This window comes from Macaca fascicularis, chromosome 20 (assembly GCF_037993035.2).
Source record: "Macaca fascicularis isolate 582-1 chromosome 20, T2T-MFA8v1.1".
NCBI lineage: Eukaryota > Metazoa > Chordata > Mammalia > Primates > Cercopithecidae > Macaca > Macaca fascicularis.
In genome coordinates, this window is record NC_088394.1 from 27,123,417 (window position 1) to 27,145,576 (window position 22,160).

The 22,160-nt window shown below is 51.4% G+C and overlaps 1 protein-coding gene across 6 annotated transcripts in view; it reads right to left on the minus strand.

Moving 5' to 3' along the window:
* Positions 1-20,076, minus strand: part of GSG1L (GSG1 like) — a 274,733-nt gene extending 254,657 nt beyond the window's left edge. For all 6 annotated transcript variants that reach the window (XM_074026828.1, XM_045383081.3, XM_045383082.3 and 3 more), the window contains exon 1: positions 19,461-20,076. In XM_074026828.1, the coding sequence (XP_073882929.1) occupies positions 19,461-19,803 (343 nt within the window). In that variant the 5' untranslated portion in view covers positions 19,804-20,076. The remainder of the gene's footprint in view (positions 1-19,460) is intronic.
* Between the last annotated feature and the right edge of the window lie 2,084 nt (positions 20,077-22,160).

The window sequence follows — 22,160 nt, forward strand, 5'->3', positions numbered from 1 at the left end:
GCTGCAGTGAGCCATGATTGTGCCATTGCACTCCAGCCTAGGCATCTTAGTAAGATCCTGTCTGAAAAAAACAAAAACAAAAATAAAAACAAAACTGGATTAAATAACAAAAATGATGATAATACAATCAAGTCTTCCTAAGCTGACCTCAACAAATACCAGGCCAATTAAAAACCCAACATTTTTGGGAGGTCGAGGCAGGTGGATTGCCTGAGCTCAGGAGTTCCAGACCAGCCTGGACAATATGGTACAACCCCATCTCTACTAAAAACACACAGATTAGCCAGGCATGATGGCACATGCCTGTAATCCAGCACTTTGGGAGGCCAAAGCAAGAGGATGGCTTGAGTCCAGGAGTTCGAGACTAGCCTGGGCAACAAAGGAAGGAAGGAAGGAAGGAAGGAAGGAAGGAAGGAAGGAAGGAAGGAAGGAAGGAAGGGAGGGAGGGAGGGAGGGAGGGAGGGAGGGAGGGAGGGAGGGAGGGAAGGAGGGAGGGAGGGAAAAAGAAAAAAAGAGAAAAGAAAAGAAAAGAAAGAAAGGAAAGAAAGGAAGGAAGGAAGGAAGGAAGGAAGGAAGGAAGGAAGGAAGGAAGGAAGGAAGGAAGGAAGGAAGGAAGGAAGGAAGGGAGGGAGGGAGAGAGGGAGGGAGGGAGGGAGGGAGGGAAAAAGAAAAAAAGAGAAAAGAAAAGAAAAGAAAGAAAGGAAAGAAAGAAAGGAAGGAAGGAAGGAAGGAAGGAAGGAAGGAAGGAAGGAAGGGAGGGAGGGAGGGAGGGAGGGAGGGAGGGAGGGAGGGAGGGAGGGAGGAAAGAGAGGAAAGAAAGGAAACATCTTTTGGCAGCTTCTTACAAAACTAAATATACCTTTACCATACTGCCCAAAAATTGTGCTCCTTGGTAGTTCGTTGAAGTTAAAAACTTATACCCAAATAAAAAAACTGCACATACATGTTTATAGCAGCTTGATTCATAATTGCCAAAACTTGGACTCAACAAAGATGCCCTTGAGTAGGTGAGTGGATAAACTACGGTACACCCAGACGATGGCATATATTATCAGCACTACAAAGAAACAAGCTATCAAGCCATGAAAAGACATGGAGGCAACAAATGCTTTTTTTTTTTTTCCCCCGAGACAGAATCTCCCTCTGTCACTCAGGCTGGAGTGCAGCGGTGCAATCTTGGTTCACTGCAACCTCCGCCTCCAGGGTTCAAGTGATTCTCCTGCTTCAGCCTCCCAAGTAAGCGGAATTACAGGCGTGTGCCACCACACCTGGCTAACTTTTTGCATTTTTAGTAGGGATGGGGGTTTGCCATGTTGGCCAGGCTGGTCTCGAACTCCTGACCTCAGGTGATCTGCCTGCCTCAGCCTCCCAAAGTGCCAGGATTACAGGCGTGAGCCACCATGCTCGGCCATGAATGCACATTGCTAAATGAAAAAGCCAGTCTGAAAAGGCTACATCCTGTGTGATTCCAACTGTATGACAGTTTTTGGAAAAGGCAAAACCATGGAGACAGTAAAAGGATCAATGCGGTTGCCAGGAGTTTGGGGGAAATAAAGGACAAAAAGGTAGAGCATGGGGGATTTTTGGGGGGTGGTAAAATGACTCTGTCTGATACTACAATGATGGGTCCATGTCATTACACATTTGTCCAAGCCTACAGAATGTGCAACGCTATGAGTGATCCCTAATGTAAACTATGGACTTTGGGTGATAGTGACATGCCAGTGAGGGCCCATCAGTTGTTACCAATGTACTACTCTGGTGGGAGATGTTGATAATGGGAGAGGCTATGCATATGTGAAGAAAGTGGGGATCTGGGATGTGTCGATCGATACTCTATGCTCAATTTTGCTGTGAAACTAAAACTGCTTTAAAAAATAAAGTGTATTGGCCAGAAGCCGTGGCCCACGCCTGTAATCCCAGCACTGTGGGAGGCCAAGGTGGGCAGATCACTTGAGACCAGGAGTTCAAGACCAGACTGGCAACATGGTGAAACCCTGTCTCTACAAAAAAGACAAACATTAGCTGGGCATGGTGGTGTGCTTCTGTAGTCTCAGCTACTTGAGGGGCTGTGGCAGGAGAATTACTTGAGCCTAGGAGCCAGAGAAGTTGCAGTGAGCCAAGACCGCACCATTGCACCCCAGCCTGGGCAACAAGAACGAAACTCCACCTCAAATGATGATAATAATAATAAAATCAAGTCTTCCTAAGCTGACCTCAACAAGTACCAGGCCAATTAAAAACCTAACATTTCTGGGAAGCTGAGGCAGGTGGATTTCCTGAGCACAAGAGTTCGAGACCAGCCTGGGCAACATGGTGAAACCCCACCTCTACTCAAAACACAAAAATTAGCCAGGCATGGTGGCAAGCGCCTGTAATTCCAGCTACTCGGAAGTCTGAAGCAGAAGAATCACTTGAACCCCGGAGGAGGAGGTTGCAGTGAGCTGAGATCGCGCCATTGCACTCCAGCCGGGGCTGGAAAGAGCAAGGTTCTTTCTCCAGAAAAATACAAACTAAATAAAAATTAAAGACCCAACATTTATATATTCCATCATGAAATTCTCTATTTTGAAGATGAATGGGAAAAATCATCTAGGAATTCAGGAAAAATAATAATAACGTTGCCCATAAAGGAACAAAAACTGGGGCTGACCTCAGACATCGCTTCCTCACCACCAGATGCCAGAACACAAGCAGAGCTGACCGCAGGATGTTGAGGGGGAAGGTTTAAACTTGTGGGGTCTGTGCCTAGCCAGGAGGCCATCTGCATCCTCAGGCCCTGGAGAGATATTGCTAGGAAAACAAGCTCTGAGGAGTGTGCCACGTGCATTGAGGAGGACATCCACTCTTTTTTTTTTTTTTTTTTTTTTTTTGAGACGGAGTCTCCTTCTGTCGCCCAGGATGGAGTGCAGCGGCGCGATCTCAGCTCACTTGCAAGCTCCGCCTCCCAAGTTCAAGCGATTCTCCTGCCTCAGGCTCCCGAGTAGCTGGGATTACAGCTGCGTGCCACCACGCCCGGCTAATTTTTCGTATTTTTAGTAGAGACGGGGTTTCACCGTGTTAGCCAGGATGGTCTCAAGCTCCTGACCTCGTGATCCACCCGCCTTGGCCTCCCAAAGTGCTGGGATTACAGGCTTGAGCCACCAAGCCCGGCCGGAAGTCCAGTCTTCGTGGCCCGCCTCTGCTTCCGGTCTCACATCACCACTCCCTGGCTCCCGGGTTCACTGCACTCTGGCGCATCAGGCTTGTCCTTGCTCCTCAAACTCGCCCCGCTCTATCCCTGCACAAAGCCTGTGCAAAGCCTTTGCACCTGCCATGTCCTCTGCCTGGACACGGCTTCCTCTGATCACCTGTGGCCGGCTTCCTCTCAGTCTTCCAGTCTCACTCAGATGCCACCTGCTCAGAGAGGGAAAAGTTTGCTTCTTTGTGTATCACGCACACGCACACAGACACACATGCGCATGAGCACAAAGGCGACTGGAAGTTCCATGAGGACAGGAACCTAGTCATCCTCTTCACTGAATCCAGCTTCCATCATGGGACCCAGCACATAGACGGTGACCAGGCATAGACCATCATGTCTAGCATTCAAAATGTATTCCCCCATATGAATAAAAAAGGGGGAAAGTTTACAAAAAGGACTTGCAATTAGCCATGAAACCAGTTAAGCACAGAATTAAGTTGCAATGATTGTGGCATTTATGAATAAAAAACAGAATTCAAGAGCAACTAATTTTCTCATCCTACCAGGAAATACGCAATATATGCTGTTTTGTTCTTCATAATTATAACAAAAATGGAAGTCCAAGTATTAAAAACAGAATTAACATCAGTATGTATGCTTTTTAAATCATTAGTAGAGAAGAAAAGAAGCAAAACCTAATCTATGTAGTGAAAGATTAAAAAAAAAAAAAACTAAAAATCAAAAACATTCAACCAAAAGAAAGAAGTGAAAGAAGTGAGACCAAGTGTATTTGTTATTGAAGTAAATAGTATTTGGTTAAGACCCTCGGGTTGTACCAAAAAATAAGTAAATAAGGCTAACTCTATGTTCTTACCAGATATTCACCTAACAAAAAGACATGGAAAAGTTAAAATAAAAAGTCTAGTAAGAAATATATCAAGGGAATACAATCGAAAGAAAGCAGGGATAGGAATATTAAAATATGAAAAAATAGAATGCAAAGTAAAAAGCATTCGCTGGGGGAAAATAGCCATTTTATCTTGACAAAAGATAAAATCCACAATTCCACAATGAAAATATAACTGTCAAGAATCTTCTTGTGATGAATAACATAGACTCAAACTTTTTTATGAAAACAAAAACTATCAGAAATTCAAGTAAAAAGGGGAAGAATCCTATTGAAGAGAAAGAGATTAACCTACCTCACCCAGTTTTTGGCAGATAAAGAGAGTAAAGATAAATAAATAACAATTTAGAGGCCGGGTGCAGTGACTCACACTTGTAATCCTAGCACTTTGGGAGGCTGAGGTGGGAAGATTGCTTGAGGCCAATAGTTTGAGACCAGCCTTGGCAACATAGTGAGACCTCATCTCTACCAAAAAAAATTTTTTTTAATTAGCCAGGTGTGGTAGCATGTACCTGTAGTCCCAGCTACTCAGGAGGCTGAGATGGAAGGATCACTTGAACCCAGGAAGTTGAAGCTGCAGTGAGACGTGATGGTGTCACTGCACTCCAGCCTGGGTGACAGAGCAAGACTCTGTCTGAAAAAATATATATAACAACATAAAGCCCTTAAATAATACTATCTATAAAACTGCTTTAAACTGCACACAGGGAATATACCTGCTTTTTCAAATAAAACATTTATGGAAAAATTATAAGGCAGAAATTGCATAGGCTACTTTCTCTATCCTTCAGTAAATTAGAAACTAATGACAAAAAAAATTAAGCAAATAAGACAAGGCACAGGGATTTTTTTTTTTTTTTTTTTTTTTTTTTTTTTTTTTTTTTTGAGACAGAGTCTTGCTCTATCCCCCTGGCTGGAGTGCAGTGGCGCTATCTCGGCTCACTGCAAGCTCTGCCTCCCGGGATCATGCCATTCTCCTGCCTCAGCCTCCTGAGTAGCTGGGACTACAGGCGCCCGCCACTGCGCCTGGCTAATTTTTTGTGATTTTAGTAAAGACGGGATTTCACCATGGTCTCAATCTCCTGACCCTGTGATCTGCCCGCCTCGGCCTCCCAAAGTGCTGGGATTACAGGCGTGAGCCACCGCGCCCGGCCGCACTGGGATTTTTTTAATAGACAGAGCCTCACTATGTTGCCCAAGCTGGTCTCTAACTCCTGGTTTCAAGTGATCCTCCCACCTCAGCCTCCCAAAGTGCTGGGATTACAGGCATGAACCACTGCACCTGGCCTATACTGGGAAATTTGTAATGCTCTACTAAATAATTTTGGATCAATGAAGTAATAAAATCAAAATTTCTGAACTTTTAGAAACAAAATTGTCATTGCATAATCTTTAGAAAATCATCTCAAAGAAAGTGCTGCATTTTAAAGCACTGCACTTATAGGATATGGCTAAAGCAGTGCTCAGAGGCAAACTCATAGCATTAAATGCATTCATAATTTTTTAACTATGAAAAAAACAAAATTTTCCATGTAAAAACTTGCAAACATTAACAAACCTCAGAAAAGTCAAACAAAAGAAAACTAGGATATATCAGAAAATTTGAAAAAACACAATCAATAAATACAAGAGTAATGAGGCTTTTTTTTTTTTTAAAGATGGAGAAGGGGGCAATTAAACAGCTAAGATGACAAGACCTGGGCTGGAGAAAAAAAAGGGAGAAGGGTAGAACAAATCAGGCCTGGGGCCTGAGGATGTACAGTCTCAGTATAGATCCTATGTAAAGGTTTCAAGCCAGTCAGCTCTCTCTGGAGGTCTGGAAAGCAATTTTTACCAGGGCCCATATCACCATTGGTAGACTTGAGCAAGACAAAGCCAATAGAAAGAGAAGAAAACCCACAAAATACACAGGAGCAGGAATGAGAAAAGGAAACTCATCAAACAGAGGCTTTTTATTTAAATCTTTTTAAATTCCTTTTAAAATTCCTTTCAATTCCTTTTAAAAGAAATTCCTTAAGTAGAAAACTGGACTGTGTGGTAGCTCATGCCTGTCAGCCCAACACTTAGGGAGGCCAAGGCAGGAAGATCACTTGAGCCCAGAAGTTCAAGACCAGCCTGAGCAACATAGCAAGACCCCACCTCTACAAAAAAAAATTTAAAAATTAGGTGGGCATGGTGACACATGCCTGTAGTCCCAGCTACTCGGAAGGCTGAGAAGGGAGGATCACCTAAGCCTGAAAGGTCAAGACTGCAGTGAGCTGTGATTGCACCATTGCACTCCAGCCTGGGCAAGAGACTGAGACCCTATCTCAAGTGGAAAGAAAAGTGGAAAATTAAAGTGATCAATCAGCAAGGACTAACTTATTGTGCTTAGAATGCTCCTCTCTACTCCCTCAAGAACTCTATGGCTGCCCTCTTTTTTTTTTTTTTTTTTTTTTTTTGGTTGTTTGTGTTTTTTTTGAGGCAGAGTCGCCCAGGCTGGAGTGCAGTGGTGCCATCTCGGCTCACCACAAGCTCTGCCCCTCTGGGTTCACGCCATTCTCCTGCCTCAGCCTCCCGAGTAGCTGGCACCACAGGCGCCCGCCACCATGCCCGCCTTGGCCTCCCAAAGTGCTGGGACTACAGGCGTGAGCCACCGCGCCCAGCCTGGCTGCCTTCTTAAAGTCGTTCAGGCCTCAGTTCAGATGTCACCTTGTCAAAGAAGGTCTCCCCAACACTGTATCCAAAACTCCACCTGAGCTACCTCACGACTCTGTTTCATGGAATTCAAAGCACTACATCTCTATATGAAATTATTGATTTATCTATGGTTTAACTTATTTATTTTCTCTCTCTCCACTAGAATGGATGCTCCTTGTGGGCAGGAACCTTATTTATGAAGTTCACCTAGTGAACCTGATGCCTAGCAGAGGACCTGGGACAGAGTAGGTGCTTAACAGATGTGATGGATGGATGGATGAATGAATGAATGAATGAATACCAAAGGAGACAAGACAATTTCCAGAATATCCTTCCAAATGATCTCTTATTACAAAGGAGAGCAAATCTTTTTTTTTTTTTTTTTTTTTTTTCAGAGTCAAGATCTTACTCTGTCACCCAGGCTGGAGTGCAGTGGTGGGATCACAACTCACTGCAGCCGAGAACTCCTGGGCTCAAGCAATCCTCCCATCTCAGCCTCCTCAATGGCTAGGACCACAGGTGCACACCACCACACCTGGCTAATGTTTTTTGTAGGATGGGGTCTTGCTATGTTGGTCTTGAACTTCTCACCTCAAGCAATCCTCCTGTCTCAGCCTCCAGAAGGGCTGGGATTGGAGGCGTGAGCCACTGCACCCAGCTAGGAGGACAGATCTTTAAAGATAGAAATAGGTATCCTGGAAATACTTCAAGGGTCGGAACAACTCGGCCAGCAGGTAAGGGTTTGGTGCCTTTTGGAAAGACGGCCTTGCGTCTCAAAATTCTACTCCATCACCATTAGAGGAAAAATGTAAAGCAGGCTTCAAAAGTCACAAAAAGGTTATGGCTTATACAGTCAAGAGCCTATTAGCCTTCACCCACTCAGAGGAGCCCAACTGCTTCCTGATCCCAAGTTCCAGGGGTCATTTTTGGTCTGCAACTGGTGCCATATAAGCCGCCATCACCAATGTATCTGTTCTCATTGTCTCCAGAATGCAAGCTCCATGAAGATAAGGACTGTCTGCTTTGTACCCCACTGAATCCACAATGACCTTAGTAAGGGCTTAATAAATTTAGGTTACATGCACAAATGAAGAAACCACCTCCTGTCATCTGTCTTCCTTCTCTGGAATGGAAGCTCCGTGAAACTAAAACCCTCATCCGTCTTGTTTCCTGCTACAGTCCCCCGCAGCTAGACAAAGCCTAGCACAGAGTAGGTGCTCATGAAAATGAATGACAGAAGGAATGAGAATGTGTAGCCTCTCCTTCTGAGTCATCCCAAGTGTTCATTACCTAGTAGTCCCAGGAAATTTGGCTTTTGGTTGGGGTGGGCATTTTTTGAATAACAGCTATTCTGACCAACAGGGCATAAGTCATAAAACTGAAGGTCAAGGTCTAGCAGAACCTTAAGGGATAGTCAAAGATCAGCAACTAGAAAGCAGGGCTCCAGGTTCTGGTGCCAGTTCTGCCAGGGACTAGGGGATGGTTTGGAAAAGTGTCTTTCCCTGAAGAGACGTGCATTTCCTTGTTCGTAAAACAAAGAGTTGATTTTCAGACAGTGATTCTCAAAAGCGTGGGCTGCACATCACTGAGGCATGGAGGTAGATCGAGCAATTGGCAGCATGTCAGGTAGGGAGAAGTGTTATGAAAAAAAAAACAAAAAACAAGCTGCGTAGTGGAATAAGGTGGGGAGGTGACTGTGACTTTAAATAGAGTGGCCAAGGAAGACCTCATTCACAAGGAACGTTTGAGGGAAGTGACGGGGTGGAAATCTGGAGAAAGAGTTTCAGGCTAAGGGAGTTGCACGTGCAAAGGCCCTGGGGCAGGAGCATGCCTGGAGGTGTGTGTGCAACAGGACAGTGGGGCTGCAGCAGAAACAGTGAGGAAGCGCATCACGGGAGATGGGGCAGAGAGTAATGGGGCAGGTGATGGCAGGTCTTGTAGCTACTGGGAGGACATTGGCTTTACCGGGAATGACATAGGAGCCACCGGAGGGTCTGAGCGGAGGGACTCCAGCAGTATGCAGTAGGATTGCTCAGCACAGTGGGGGACAAACAGAAGCAGGATGATCAGTGAGTGGGATGCTGCAGTCACCCAGGCCAGAGAGAGTGCAGGCTCAGACCAGGAGATGGGGAGAAATGGTGGGACTCTGGATGTGTTTGGGAAAAGAGTCAGCAGGATATGCCCATAGATTAAATGAGCTGTGTGAGGATGAGTGTGTGTTTGTGTCTGTGAGGAGAGAGAGAAAGGAGTCAAAGACAACTCCAAGGTCTTTTGCCTGAGAAACTGGAAAGATGGAGCTGTCATTTGTTGAGATGGCGCTAAGAGAGGGGCAGGGGTGGGGTGTGGGGGAGTCATCTGTGCCACCAATGTTCAACCTGTCATCAATGTTCCCTGGTTTCTACTTTCTTTCTCTTTTTAATTAAAAAAAAATTTTTTTTAGAGATTGGGTCTTGCTATGTTGCCCAGGCTGGTCTCAAACTCCTGGCCTCAACCAATCCTCCCACCTCAGCCTCCCAAAGTGCTGGGATTACAGTTGTGTGCCATCCTGCCGGCCCCAGGTCTCTGCTCTCTAAGCACATGGTAGGACCGAAATTCTCCAGTCCTTGAAAAGGTGGACATGGCCATGTGATTTGCCTTGACCAATGAGATGCAAGCAGGATGGTACATGCCACTTCTAAGCAAGGACTCATACCCTTTCCTGCCTCGACAGCCATGGAAACTCAGAGATGGAGCATCCTTTATCCGGGTACCCAGTGAGGTCACCAAGAAGTAGAGTCCCCCACTGACCTACTATGGACATGTCACAGGAGTAAGAAGTCCACTAGGGTTGTCTGCAACCTCCCACGTGTGCAGATTGCTGCAGATAGCTGGGACAGCATAGCCCAACCTGCCCTGGCTGAGGAGGGCAGAAAATAGATGATTAGGTAGGGACACGTTAATCTAAGATGCCTGTGGGATCCCCACATGGAGAGATCCACCAAGCAGAGGCAGTGACTCGTGTCTAAGTCTTTTGCCTCCCTGCCCCAACCAACTGTGTTCTGGAGAGGATCTTCCTCCTCTGTGCCCCTTCCAGGACCACCCAGAAGATCTCCCTCAAGGTGGGGCTCGGGCCAAGTGGGGCTGCCTGGGACAAGGCTGGCAGAGGGGGGCAGACAGTGTGGCCAGTAGTGTCCAAGGGGCTAGAGGAGTGGGGGTTTCAGCCTCCCGTCCCCTCTTCCAGAAAAGGATCCCCTATAGAGAAACCAGGGTGCAAAGCAGCCCAGAGAGAAGGGGGGACACACAGACCTAGACAAAGGGGAGCAGAAGCCCCACAAACATGTCCAGAGGGGACAGAGGTAATCAAGTTGACTTAGGGAGAAGCTGCTTCCCACATGCCACGTTTGCTTGGAGTGTGAATGACTAATAAAAATAGCACTGTTTTCCTAAGATGTTTGTATTCTTCTAGTCACACTTTACATAAGACTTCTTTTTGTTGTTATTATTAGTGTATCATTATTATTATTTGGGCAACATGAAGAGGGGTCAGTGATGAAATGAAGCCCCCATCCTCCAAACACTGCACCCACCCACTGCCGCCAACTGGGGGGATAGAGGGAGACAGGAGGGCAGAGTCGGATGAGGGAGGGTCTGACCTTCTCCATCTGTCTGGATGGGACACAGCCCTTCCCCCAGGGCTGAGGCCTCAAAGAGTCACTTCCCCTGTAGGGGTTTCCTGGAAAAAAGCACGGGGAGGTGGGAAGGGCCACGTGTGCTCCTGCCGCCTCCCCTGGGCTATTTCGGGCTCCCCTCGCTCGCCTCTCTCCTCTCCAGCTTCTCGGGCACCCTCCTCCCTGTGCGTGAGTGCACGTGCACTTGTGTGTGTCTGTGCATGCATGCGTGTGTGCACACACGTGTATCTCTTTCTCTGCCCACATATTTCTCCCTTTCTCCGTCTCTGTCTGTTTCTGTCTCATTGCTGCTCTCTGCATCTCTGTCCGGGTGTGCACCCGATGTGGCGCATGTGCCTCGATCTCCCTCTGCGTCTCCTCATCTCTCTCTGTGTCTCTGTCTCTCTCCTAGCTCGCTCCCTCTGTATGTGTCTGCCTTGCTCTCTGTTGGTCACTCCCTCTCTGGTCTCCTCGGTCCCCCCTGCAGCCTCTCTCTGCGTCCCTCTCAGATTCTGTGTGTGCCACCCAACCTGTGTCTATCACCCCCTCCCCCACTCCTCACAATGACTCTGTCTCCTGCCCTCCTCCTCCTCTCCTCTCCCGTGGCTATCTCTGATGCACGCTCTGCGAGGCCAGGACATGGGACAAGGCTACCACGGCCACTGCCCTCGCCAAGCTCCAGCCCAAACACCCACCCCAGCTCTGCTTCCAGAAACACTGACCCTCCTCAACCTCCATCACCTCCCATTCCCAGTCCCCGCCATCGGAGAAGAAGGATAGCCCCTGAGAGGGGACCCTGCCTCCTCCAGGCAAGCTTGGGGCCAGGTCCTCTTCCACATCTCACCCATACTGCCCACACTTTAGGAGGCCGAGGCAGATGGATCACCTGAGGTCAGGAATTGGAGACAAGCCTGGCCAACATGGTGAAACTCTGTCTCTACTAAAAATACAGAAATTAGCCCAGTATAGTGGCGCGTGCCTGTAATCCCAGCTACTCAGGAGGCTGAGACAAGAGAATCGCTTAAACCCAGGAGGTGGAGGTTGCAGTGAGCCAAGATTGCACCACTGCACTCCAGCCTGGGTGACAGAGAAAGACTCCATCTCAAAAACGTAATAATAATAAAATAATAAAATATTATTATTACAAATATTTTTACATAAAAAGAAAAACAACTGGGAGCTGGGAACTCAATCCTGTCAAGAGCAAAACTCTGGCCTAGAAGTTGCAAATTGATGGGACAAGGGTCTACCCACCCCTCGAAAGGGCTTGATTTTGACCTGCAGATCAGATGTCTTTTTAAAAAAATGGATTTGTTGCCAAACGTGAACAATCAACAGATGTCATATAAAAACTGGGAGTTTGGAACAAAAATGGACCACTAGGCATCCCACGAGCACCCCCTCCTGCGGTGAGAAAGCCTTCTGGAACCACAAAGCAGTTGCCCAGCCCCCGCAGGCCCCTACCCCTTCCTCACCTCACTCTCGTAGTTTTCCAGCCTGGCCCCTGTGGGATTTTAGTTGGTGGCTCTGGATCCAAGGGAAGGTCCAGCTTCCAGGAGCCCAGTGGCCCTGGCTCTGACCTCTGAGGGGTGGTGATTTCACCTTTTCTGGGGACTCTGTCAGCTGTAGCATTTTGCTATTTTTATTTTTATTTATTTTTGAGGCAGGGTCTCCCTCTGTTGCCCAGGCTGGAGCACAGTGACATGATCACAGCTCACTGCAGCCTCAAACGCCTGGGCTCAAGGGATCCTCCCACCTCAGCCTCCCAAGTAGCTGGGACTTACAGGCACACACCACCACACTACCTAATTTTTATTTTTTTTTGCAGAGATGGGGGTCTTACTATGTTGCCCAGGCTGGTCTTGAACTCCTCAAGGGATGCTAAAGTGCTGGAATTACAGGCGTGAGCCATTGTGCCCAGCTAGCATTGTTCTAATAAACTCCCCTTTTATTTATTTATTTTTTCCATTTTTTTTTAAGACGGAGTCTTGCTCTGTCCCCCAGGCTGGAGGGCAGTGGCGCGATCTCAGCTCACTGCAACCTGTGCCTTCTGGGTTCAAGCAATTCTCCCGCCTCAGCCTCCCGAGTAGCTGGGTCTACAGCTGCCTGCCACCACCCGTCTAATTTTTGTATTTTTAGTAGAGATGGGATTTCACCATGTTGGCCAGGCTGGTCTCAAACTCCAGACCTCAGGTGATCTGCCCACCTCGGCCTCCCAAAGTGCTGGTATTACAGGCGTGAGCCACTGTGCCTGGCCCATTCCCCTTTTATTCTTATCTGGGGTCGAGTTTGTTTCCATCACTTGGGACCAAAAGAGCCCAACCTGCACCGTCCTGAAGGCAGCAGAGGCCCGAGGTTGCAGCATCCTCACAAGATGGCTCTGAGTCTGGCACCCCAGAATTTAAACACGGGGGAGTGACCGTGAGCTCCCCACAGGATGCCACTAAACACCTCTCCTTGGAAATAAACCAAGAGAGGGAGCAGGGAAGAAAGAAGAACATCTGACAAACCACGGGAATGACAGGCACGGAGTACAGAGCCCCGCCTCTCACTGCCCACAGAAGCCCTGAGAAGTCCCCAGAGCCCCAGTGCGTTCCACAGGTGTTCCCTGAGTCCCTCCTGAAGACTTGGTCCCTGTCATACGGTGCTGCCTCCCAGAACCTGAACGAGCTGCCACACTGAGTCCTACGGCATTGACGTGCCAGCTCATGTAGGCTCTGGGGACAGCACGATGTGACTGGGACAAGACTTGTCCTCAGGGAGCCAGCGTCCCAGCAGGGAGATGGACGATAGAGAGAAGCCAGTGTGATACGCAGTGGGGACATCGGGGGTGCAGGGGAGTGCCGGCGGGCGGCGAAGCGGCTGATTCCAGTGGGGCGGTCCAGGAAGGCCTCACAGACAGGAGGACATTTGAGCAGAGACTTGCACGGGGTTGTCTTATGGAAGAGTTCCTGGAGGCGACGAACAGCGAGTACAAAAGCCTCAGCCTGTCGGAGAGCTGGTAAAGGGGCCGGTGTGGCTGGAGAAGAGTGGGGGTGGAGAGGAGCAGGGAAGGGCAGGAGGCAGCAAGGCAGATTGCAGACTTCCTGGCAGTCCCTGGAAGGCATTCGACTGTGACTGAGTGAGGAAGGGTCCAGAGTGGAGAACGGGGGTGATCCGCCTCCAATGGAACAGGGAACCCTCCAGCCACTGGGTAGAGAAACAGACCATGAAGTCAAGGCCAGGAGCAGGGGGAGCTGCAGGGCTAGGTGGGATGCACTGGCTTCTGACTGACCGGTTGGCAGGATGGACCAATGGACCAGGCGTCCAAACTGAGGTTTGGAGGCCTGAGACCCTAGAGGGGAAGGGCAGCAATTCATGTAAAGTGGGGGCAGAACAGGTGGGGGTTGGGGGACCGTGGACTCCTGCAAGGAGCAGCTCCACTCACTCCCATTGGAAGTACAGACTCCATCTGCCAGGTTTTCAAGAAACGCCATAAATCCAGATGTTTCTATGAAGTGGCTCCATATTCAAATGTTGGCAACTTATTCAAAGACACTGTGAACACTGCAGGGCCAAACCAAACAGATACACAGTTCAGATGTGACACGTGGGCAACCTGTCTGCAGCCACAGACTCGATGGCAGCAAGTCCCATTTACCAAGTGCTGGCTGTGGCCAGTGAAGTGCTGGGACCACGTTATCTGGATCAACCCCAATGATGCTATGGTGGGGCAGATAGGATCATCCTCATGCCCCAACCAAGGAAACTGGGGCCCAGAGAGGGCAGACTCCTACCCAAGGCCACACAGCAGCCGACAGTGGTATGAGGACTGGAACCTGGACCATCTGGGCCCAAACCCTGTGATGGGTCACGGGACAGGGCTCTGTCACCTCCATCATCCACACGAAACACTCAACAAAACTCCATTTTACACACGAGGAAAGAAAAGACCAGAGAGAGAGGGAGTATGATTTCTCCAAAGCCACTCAGCAAGTTGGCATCAAAGCCTGGAGCCAAACCCAGGGCTTGTGACTCCAGATGCAGTGCTCTGCCCAACGAGCCTGGTTGGAGGAACCAAGGGACCCTGAGTGAGCTGGACTGGGGAGACTGGGGGGCAGCACAGCACAGCAGGCAACAGCCAGGCTCTGGAGCCTCCCGCCTGGGTACACATCCCAGCTTTGCCACTTACTAGCTGTGTGACCTTGGGCAACTCACTTCACCTCTCTGTGCCTCTGTTTACTCATCTGGGAATGAGAGCAACCAGGGCACCCACCTCATAGGGCTATATGCGGATGAAAGGAAGTAATACTTGTCAGGCCAGCCACAGTGGCTCACGCCTGCAATCCCAGCCCTTTGGGAGGCCCAGCACTTTGGGAAGCAAATAGCTTGAGCCCAGGAATTTGAGACCATCCTGGGCAACATAGTGAAACCTTGTCTATACAAAAAAATACAAAAATCAGCCGGGTATGGTGGCGTACACCTGTGGTCCCAGCTACTCAGGAGGCTAAGGCAGGAGGATGGCCTGAGCCCAGGAGGTGGAGGCTGCAATAAGCTGTGCTCACAATACCACACTCCAGCCTGAGCGACAGAACAAGACCAGAAAAAAAAAAAAAAAAAAAAAACATGTCGAGGAGTTAGAGCAATGCCTTCCATTGTGCAAATATTTGCCCAACAAATCTCCCAACATGAAACCCATCGACTATGACACTAACATACTCCCAAGCACCAAAAACCTCCTGGTTGGGAACATCACAGGGGTCCTCATACTTGTGACACTGTAGCAGCATAATTTAGGGAACTGAGCAGAAGAGCTGGGGTTCTCTGTTCAAAAGAAAGGAAGACCAGACAGGTACAGGGAAGGCTAGCTGGAGACTTGACTCTGAGTGACAGGAAGGCGGTGCCGTGCCCCACATCTAATGATGACTCGGATGCTGGGTGCAGGATGAACTGGGGAGTGGGGGTGATGGCAGAGGCGGACGGATGGCTGCAGAAGTCCGTGGGAGACATGGATGGCTGTGGGTGGCTCAGCCCGGGGTGGCAGCCGCACCGAGATGGTGCTCCCCACTCCCTGCCCTACATCACCAAATCCTTGCACCTCCAGTGGGTGCTAGCTGCTCTGATCCCCACCTACACAGTAGCCCTGGGAGGTGCCTGCCTGAAACCACGCTGCTTGTAAGAGGCTGTGGAACTTCCACCAGTTCTACAGGGGAGGGGGTGTTTTCGAGTCTGAAGGAAACATGCTCCTTTCTGCCCCAGCATCTCTGGGACTGCGGGAGGGGTCACCGCAGTGTGCGGCATGTTGGCTCCCAGCCTGGGATCCGCATGGGTCTTCTGGCTTCACACCCACCCCGTCGTCACCCAGCCCTGGGACTGGTCTCTCCCTTCTCTCTCTAATCTCACCCCCCTCCTGCCAGCCTGGCAAGTCCCCCAAGACCCCTCCACCTCCCCCCAGTCTTCCCGAGCCACCCTTTTCCTGCAGCTCAAAAGCATACGGGATGAAGTCCAATGCGTGTGGACGTCGCCTGTCCTCCCAGCTGGCACAAGCCCCCCCACCTGCCCCACCGTCGCCCCCACCCTAGACCTTCATTCTCCCCTCCTCCAGGCCTCTCCTCAGCCACCCCCACCACACCCACCAGAACGATGCTTGCGTCTGCTCCCTACCCAACCCCTCCCCAGCATCTCAACCAGAAGAGAAATCCAATTTGTGTGAAGGGCTTGGGGTAACTCTGTGTCGAGGCCACGCTTCCCTTTCTGTTTGTGGAAGGACACGGGTGCTCTTCTTGGAGCAAGGAGAAAAGGTTTCTTTGTCCAGGGTCTGGTGAAAGTATGTCTGTTTAGGGCAGGCTGCAGTTTTCTCGGTGAACGCTGTAGACTTTTAGTGTGGGAAAAGGGCTTATTACGTTCCCCTGTGGCTGCCCGAGTGGGGAGAGGTTTTTCTGAGCCTAGAAAGGAATGACCAAACAGGCGAACAGGCGTTGGAGAGGAGGGAACATTTAGCAGCTCCTTCTCACGGAGCGGTGAGGATCTCCTGGTTGGTGTTTGCATTTGGGTGCACGTGAAACACACAGAAGGAAAGAAAGCTTTGCTGTAGTGTCATGGAAGGGAGGGAAGTTTAGCCTTGATGTATGGGGGTTGGGATGGCGGGATTTTGTTCAGGGGACTATTGGGGTGTTGTTTTTTTTTTTTTTTTTTTTTTGCTCTTCGAGTAAAAAAATAAAATAGTCACAGAACCCAGAAGAAAGGTTGTCATGGCAACAAAAGTTTGAGGCCAGGTACTTATCACCCTTTCAAGACCACAGTGGTGGAGAAGGCAGGATTTTGGCACTACAGGATCAGCTGCAGAAACAACCCCAGCTGGCTCCGATTCCCAAATTTCTCACCAGCACTGACAAGCTGATAACTATTTTCCAAGCTCTCAGAGAGGAAAATTGTGATTTCGGGGGAGGGATGATCTCCAGCCCACAGTGACCAAGAGGAAACTGTGGGTTTCTTTTATTTACCCAACAAATTAACCATCCGCATTTCTAACTCACAGAGTATTGGGAGTGAGGGTCTTAACTGAGCCCCCCAAAATGCCAACTTCCCTGACCCCTCAACTATACTATTCTCTTCCCCGATTCCTTCACTCTGATTTCTTTCTGTTCCCAAGAAGACAATTTGAGCTCCCTTCCCAGAATCCCCTGTGAGCCTTAAGTTTCTCATCTGAAAAAGCAAGTGCCCTAGAAGTGTCTGCCTCAAAGGTGGCAGCCGGGATTCAACAAGATTCAGGAGATGAGAAGTTTCAGCAGGACCTGGTGCACGTTCAAGGCTCAATAAATGTTAGCTAACATTGCTTTTAAAATAATTTTCAATTAATCATCTTTTGAAATACTTAAATATCCCAAGTCAAGCCCTGAATGAACTACAGGGAAATAACTGTAGCAAGTACTGGGACCGTGACCTTCAGGGAGCAGCCAAGAGAGACTCCAAACAATTAAGAGGCTCAGCTGACCAGCTTGGACCAGGACACTCCACAGAGGTAGAGACAGGGCCACTCCCGTGCCAGAGATGCACCATTGTATTTTCAGGTGTGTGCACAGAGGTGGTATGTCCCCAGGGTTGGGTCTCCTGAACCTTGGAAACACCTTCTTGAACTTGGAGAAAGATGTACAGCAGCAAGATGTCTACCTCCAAGGACGAAGATGTTTCTGACAACAAGGTGTTATGAGGCCTCTGTGTGAGAGATTAGGGTTGGGCTGTGCGCAAGGCAGAGACTTTTGGCCAAGATGCCTTTTGAAGTGAGTAATTTTAATTGCATCCCACAGTAAACATTTGAGTCTTGAGTGTAAAGCAGAAGTGGGTCTGATGGGGTGAAACCAATCAGGGGCAGGTCCCTATTCAAACACCATGTATCTCTGACAAACAGCCAGCCCGGTTCAAGTCACAGAAAAGTTTGGTCAGGCACCCCCAGAAGCCAGACAGAGGAGGCAGCACGGCGGGAAACCTCCGGTTCATCGTCCCAAGGCCCCATCCAGTATGCACCCTGCAAATGTTTCTTGAGGACCTGACCTAATAAGCACTAGACACTACTCGGAGGCAGCAGTGAACGAGACCAACCAACCGGGCTGGCCCTCACAGAGTGACCTCCTATGGGGAGAAGGAACTATAAGCTAGTGACCAAAAACAGGCCCCAGAAAATGTCAGGCAGCGCCAAGTGTGGCAGGCAGAGCAATGCGATGGTGAGATCTAAAGATGGAGACCCTCCCTCCAACGGGGAGCTCACAAGGTTGTCTCTCCTCAGTGTCCCGACTTGGAAGGCGGTCCAGAGAGTCCCAGTGAAACTGACCAGGAGCCCCTGGAGAAGGAGGTGGGGCGGGGAAGGGCATTCCAGACAGAGGATGCAGCCTGTGCAAAGGCCTGGAGCTTTTCACTGGGTTCGCTTCACAGCTTCCTCCCTCTGCCCTCTAAACCACTTAGGCCACTGGCTTATTTAGGGCAAACTAAGGGTGGAGGTCTGCTCTTACCCACCCTTGAGCACACACACATATGTGGTGTCCACACTGAGGAGCTAGGCATGCAGGGACGAGTTTTAACCTTGGAGAAAGAGGTCAATTCACTGAGGAGGGTGCCCACGCCTGGACACCCCTCTGAGACACCACGTCTTTTGAGCCAGCTCTACCTGCTGTGTGGCACAACCGGCTGTCGGGCAGTTGTCCCCTGGGCCCTGCCCCAGCCCGGCTGTCTGCCTCCAAAACACGCACTCCAGCCCAGGCTGCCTCTGGAATGTAGAGGAGGGGGTTCACGCAAAGGGGACAGCTTGATCTGCCTTCTGAAAAGTCAGTCCCCCCACCGAACCTAATGGGAGCCTTGTGCTAAGCTAAGCCCTCCTGGACTCCTCGACCCGGAGTTTGCCTAGCCGTCCCCAGTTCCCCAGTCTGCCTCTCCCAGGAGGGGGCCAGGATACAGAGGGCTCCCTGGCATCTGGCAACAGGGGTGCCTCTGGGCGGGTGCAGCTTTCTGGGAGCCCGTGGACTCCCCCACTCCCCACTCCCGTCTGAGAGGTTGGGCGCGGGTTGGCGATGGGGGTGGAAGGCTCCCGGGTCTGTGGATCTGCGGCGGGAGGGGCGGCTGATAACAGGAGTCCATGCATCACCCCCACCCCCAGGGGCGTTCCGGGGTGGATGGGGGCATCTAGTGCCCCGCGAAAGGAAGAGGAGGAGGGGGCGAGCGTGGAGATGAGTTGAGGCGCGGAAAGCAGCGCGCGCCCCTCTGACCAGCAGCTGGGGTGGGCGCCTTCCCGGGGCGCGGGAGCGTCCCCAAAGCCGCGGGGCGTCCGCAGAGGGTAGGAGGTCTGCCTTGCACCTCTCCACCGCGGAGCGTCCCGCATGTCCCCCCGCGCTGGTCCCCGGCCCCGGAACGGCGCGCGCCCCCTGCCCCGGAACGTCGCCCCCAGCCCGGCGGAGCGCCGGGAGCTGGGCCCAGGCGGCGGGAGGAGGGCGAGCGGGTCCGGGACTCGGGCCTCGGTGGCCGCGCCGCCCCGGGGGAGCCGGAGCCTAGCTGGCCGCCGCCCGCGCGCACTCACCAAGCCCGCTGAGCTCTTCCTCGCACGAGTACCAGATGCCGGTGTGGAAATTCCTGAAGAGGAAGCGGTCGTCGCCGGTCTCCCAGCTGTAGAGCGCGCCGCCAGGGGGGCCGTTCCCCGCGGCGGTGGCGGCGGCGGCAGCGGGGGCGGCGGTGCCGTTGGCCGTGGCGTTGGCGCCCGAGTTGGGGCAGTTGGCGCGCCCGCCCTGGCCGCAGCCCGGCTTGGGGACCCGCTGCGTGCCCTGGCACCAGTGCGTGGTGAGGAACGCGGTGGTGGCGAACAGCAGCGCCAGCAGGTTCAGGGCCACGGCCAGGAGCGCTCGGCCGCGGCGGCTCGTCTTCATGCCGCCCGCGCCGCCGGGACGGGACCGCACCGCCGGGGAGCTCCGCGCGCGAAGTTGGCAGCCGGCGCCCCGCGTCAGCGGCCGCTGCCCGCCGCGCCCCGGGGCTCTGGCGCCTGCGATCGGCGGCGGCGGACGCGGCGCGGGCCCATGCCCCCCCCAACCCCGGGGTGGGGGCGGGGCGCAGGGGGCGCGGGGGGCGCGCGGGGCGGGCGGGCGGGGAGGGCGGCGGCGGAGGAGCGGCTCCGGCGCGCCCGGAGCCCGGAGCGCGAGTGCACCTCGGCAAGGAGCCGCTGGCGCCTGGCAGCGGCCACGGCGCAGGGACGCGCGCCCCTCCGTGGGGAGACACCTGCAGGCGGCCGGCGACACTGTTCCGGCGCCCGCCCGCACGGGGAGAGGGGGCGCCCCACGCTGGGCGCGGGCGGGGGCCTGGGAGTGGAGGGACGCCCCTGAAAGAAACCCGAAACAGGGTGAGGGTCTGAGACGCAAGGGGAATCCCAGGCAAGGCGCTCCTGAGAAAAATCCCCACGGCGGACGTGGGGCAACAAAACCCACCGGGAGCGGGCATCTCATGAGACCCAGAGAGGCCCTGCCCTAGGAAACAAGGGCAGAGGCTGCTGGGGTCCCCCAAGAGGGACATAGACCAGCAGGACCCTGCCCCAGAAGGGGATCCCCAAAAGGAGCCCCGCACCAGACCCTGAGAAAGGAGTTTTCCAAAGAGTCTAAACAGCAGAGCCTGCAGGGCTTCCCACAGCCAGGGAGCTGCAAGACCCCCTGGGTAAGACACCCCATGCTGGACCTGGAGTGTCAGGATCTGTCAGGAGGCGCCCCTCCTGGAGTGTGGGGTTATAGGGTTTGAAACGTTTTTCTATCTCCTGGGTGTCACCTCCAGCATCTGGGAAGAGCTCCCTTCCAAGGATGAAACTGTCATCTGGGCTCCCAACCACAGCATGCAACTGCAGGAAGAGTGGAAACGGGGTACCCCAGACAGCCCACTGCACCCACCTGAGATCCCAAACAGCAGAGCCCTAGCAGGGCCCATGCCGACCACAAAGTTACTGCAGCTACTAGGCAGTGGTGCCCTGCAGGGGCTGCCAACCCTGCTCACATGCACACCATGTGAATGTGAGTAGAATCTTCAAGATTGGGGTGGGGGCAGGGTGGTCAAACATACTGACTTTGGGATCAAGTAAATCTAGGGCTTGACCAGCTGTGTGGCTTTGAACAAGTCACTTACCCTCTCTGAGCCTCAATTTCCATAACTATAAAAAAGGGAGGACCCCCCCACCCACCTTCAAAGTATATCACAGTGGGCTGCTGTAATGAGATCATGGCTGCAAAAAGCATTTGGCACACAGTAGACTCAATAAACGTTAATAATTCACTGTTACTAACATCTGAACCAAGATCAGTTGACCAAACTCAGACAAACCTCTTCGGACTCTCTTGTGCAACGTGGGAACTGTGTGCACTCCTGTCCCCAGCTCTGCTCTAAGATGACCACGCTCCCTGAACTCCCTTCGTGCTGCACAGCGCTTACTGCCCAGATGCTCAGGGCGTGCAACAATTAATTGCATGTTGATTGTAAGAGCTCATTTGAATTCTGCCCAAGCTGAGAACTGCTCCGACAACCCCCGGCTTGCCGAGTGGCGGGCCTTGCAGAATTCAAGGTGAACCGATTATGAATTGCCTTACTCCTGTGAGTGAGCCAGCACTCACTGTCAGCTGCTGCTACTCTGCCTGCGGGTAGGTGAGAGGAAAGCGTTGTGGGCAATGTCCCTGGTAAAAACAGGCATGAAGGATGACCAAGGGTCTCCAGACTTGCTTTTAGAGCCCTTTTCTGGCACTGTGCAAGAGGTTCTCAACTATTTTGAAAGAGAGGACCTCCATGTAATAATGGTGGCATTGAGAGTATTGGTTGACAGAGAAAATACATCATCACCAAACAGCTATAAAGAATCCAGTAGCACTTTTTTTTTTTTTTTTTTTTTTTTTTTTTGAGGTAGAGTCTCACTCTGTCGCCCAGGCTGGAGTGCAGTGGTGCGATCTCAGCTCACTGCAACCTCCGCCTCCTGGGTTCAAGCAATTCTCGTACCTCAGCTTCCCAAGTAGCTGGGATTATAGGCACTCACCACCACACCCAGCTATTTTTCATATTTTTAGTAGAGAAAGGGCTTCACCATGTTGGTCAGGCTTGTCTTGAACTCCTGACCTCAAGTGATCTGCCTGCCTCGGCCTCCCAAAGTGCTGGGATTACAGGCATGAGCCACTGCGCCCGGCCTCCAGTAGCACTTTTAAACGGGCATGCGGTATTCATCATGAGTGTCTGTGCACCTCTGAAAACCGGTCCCTCGATGTGT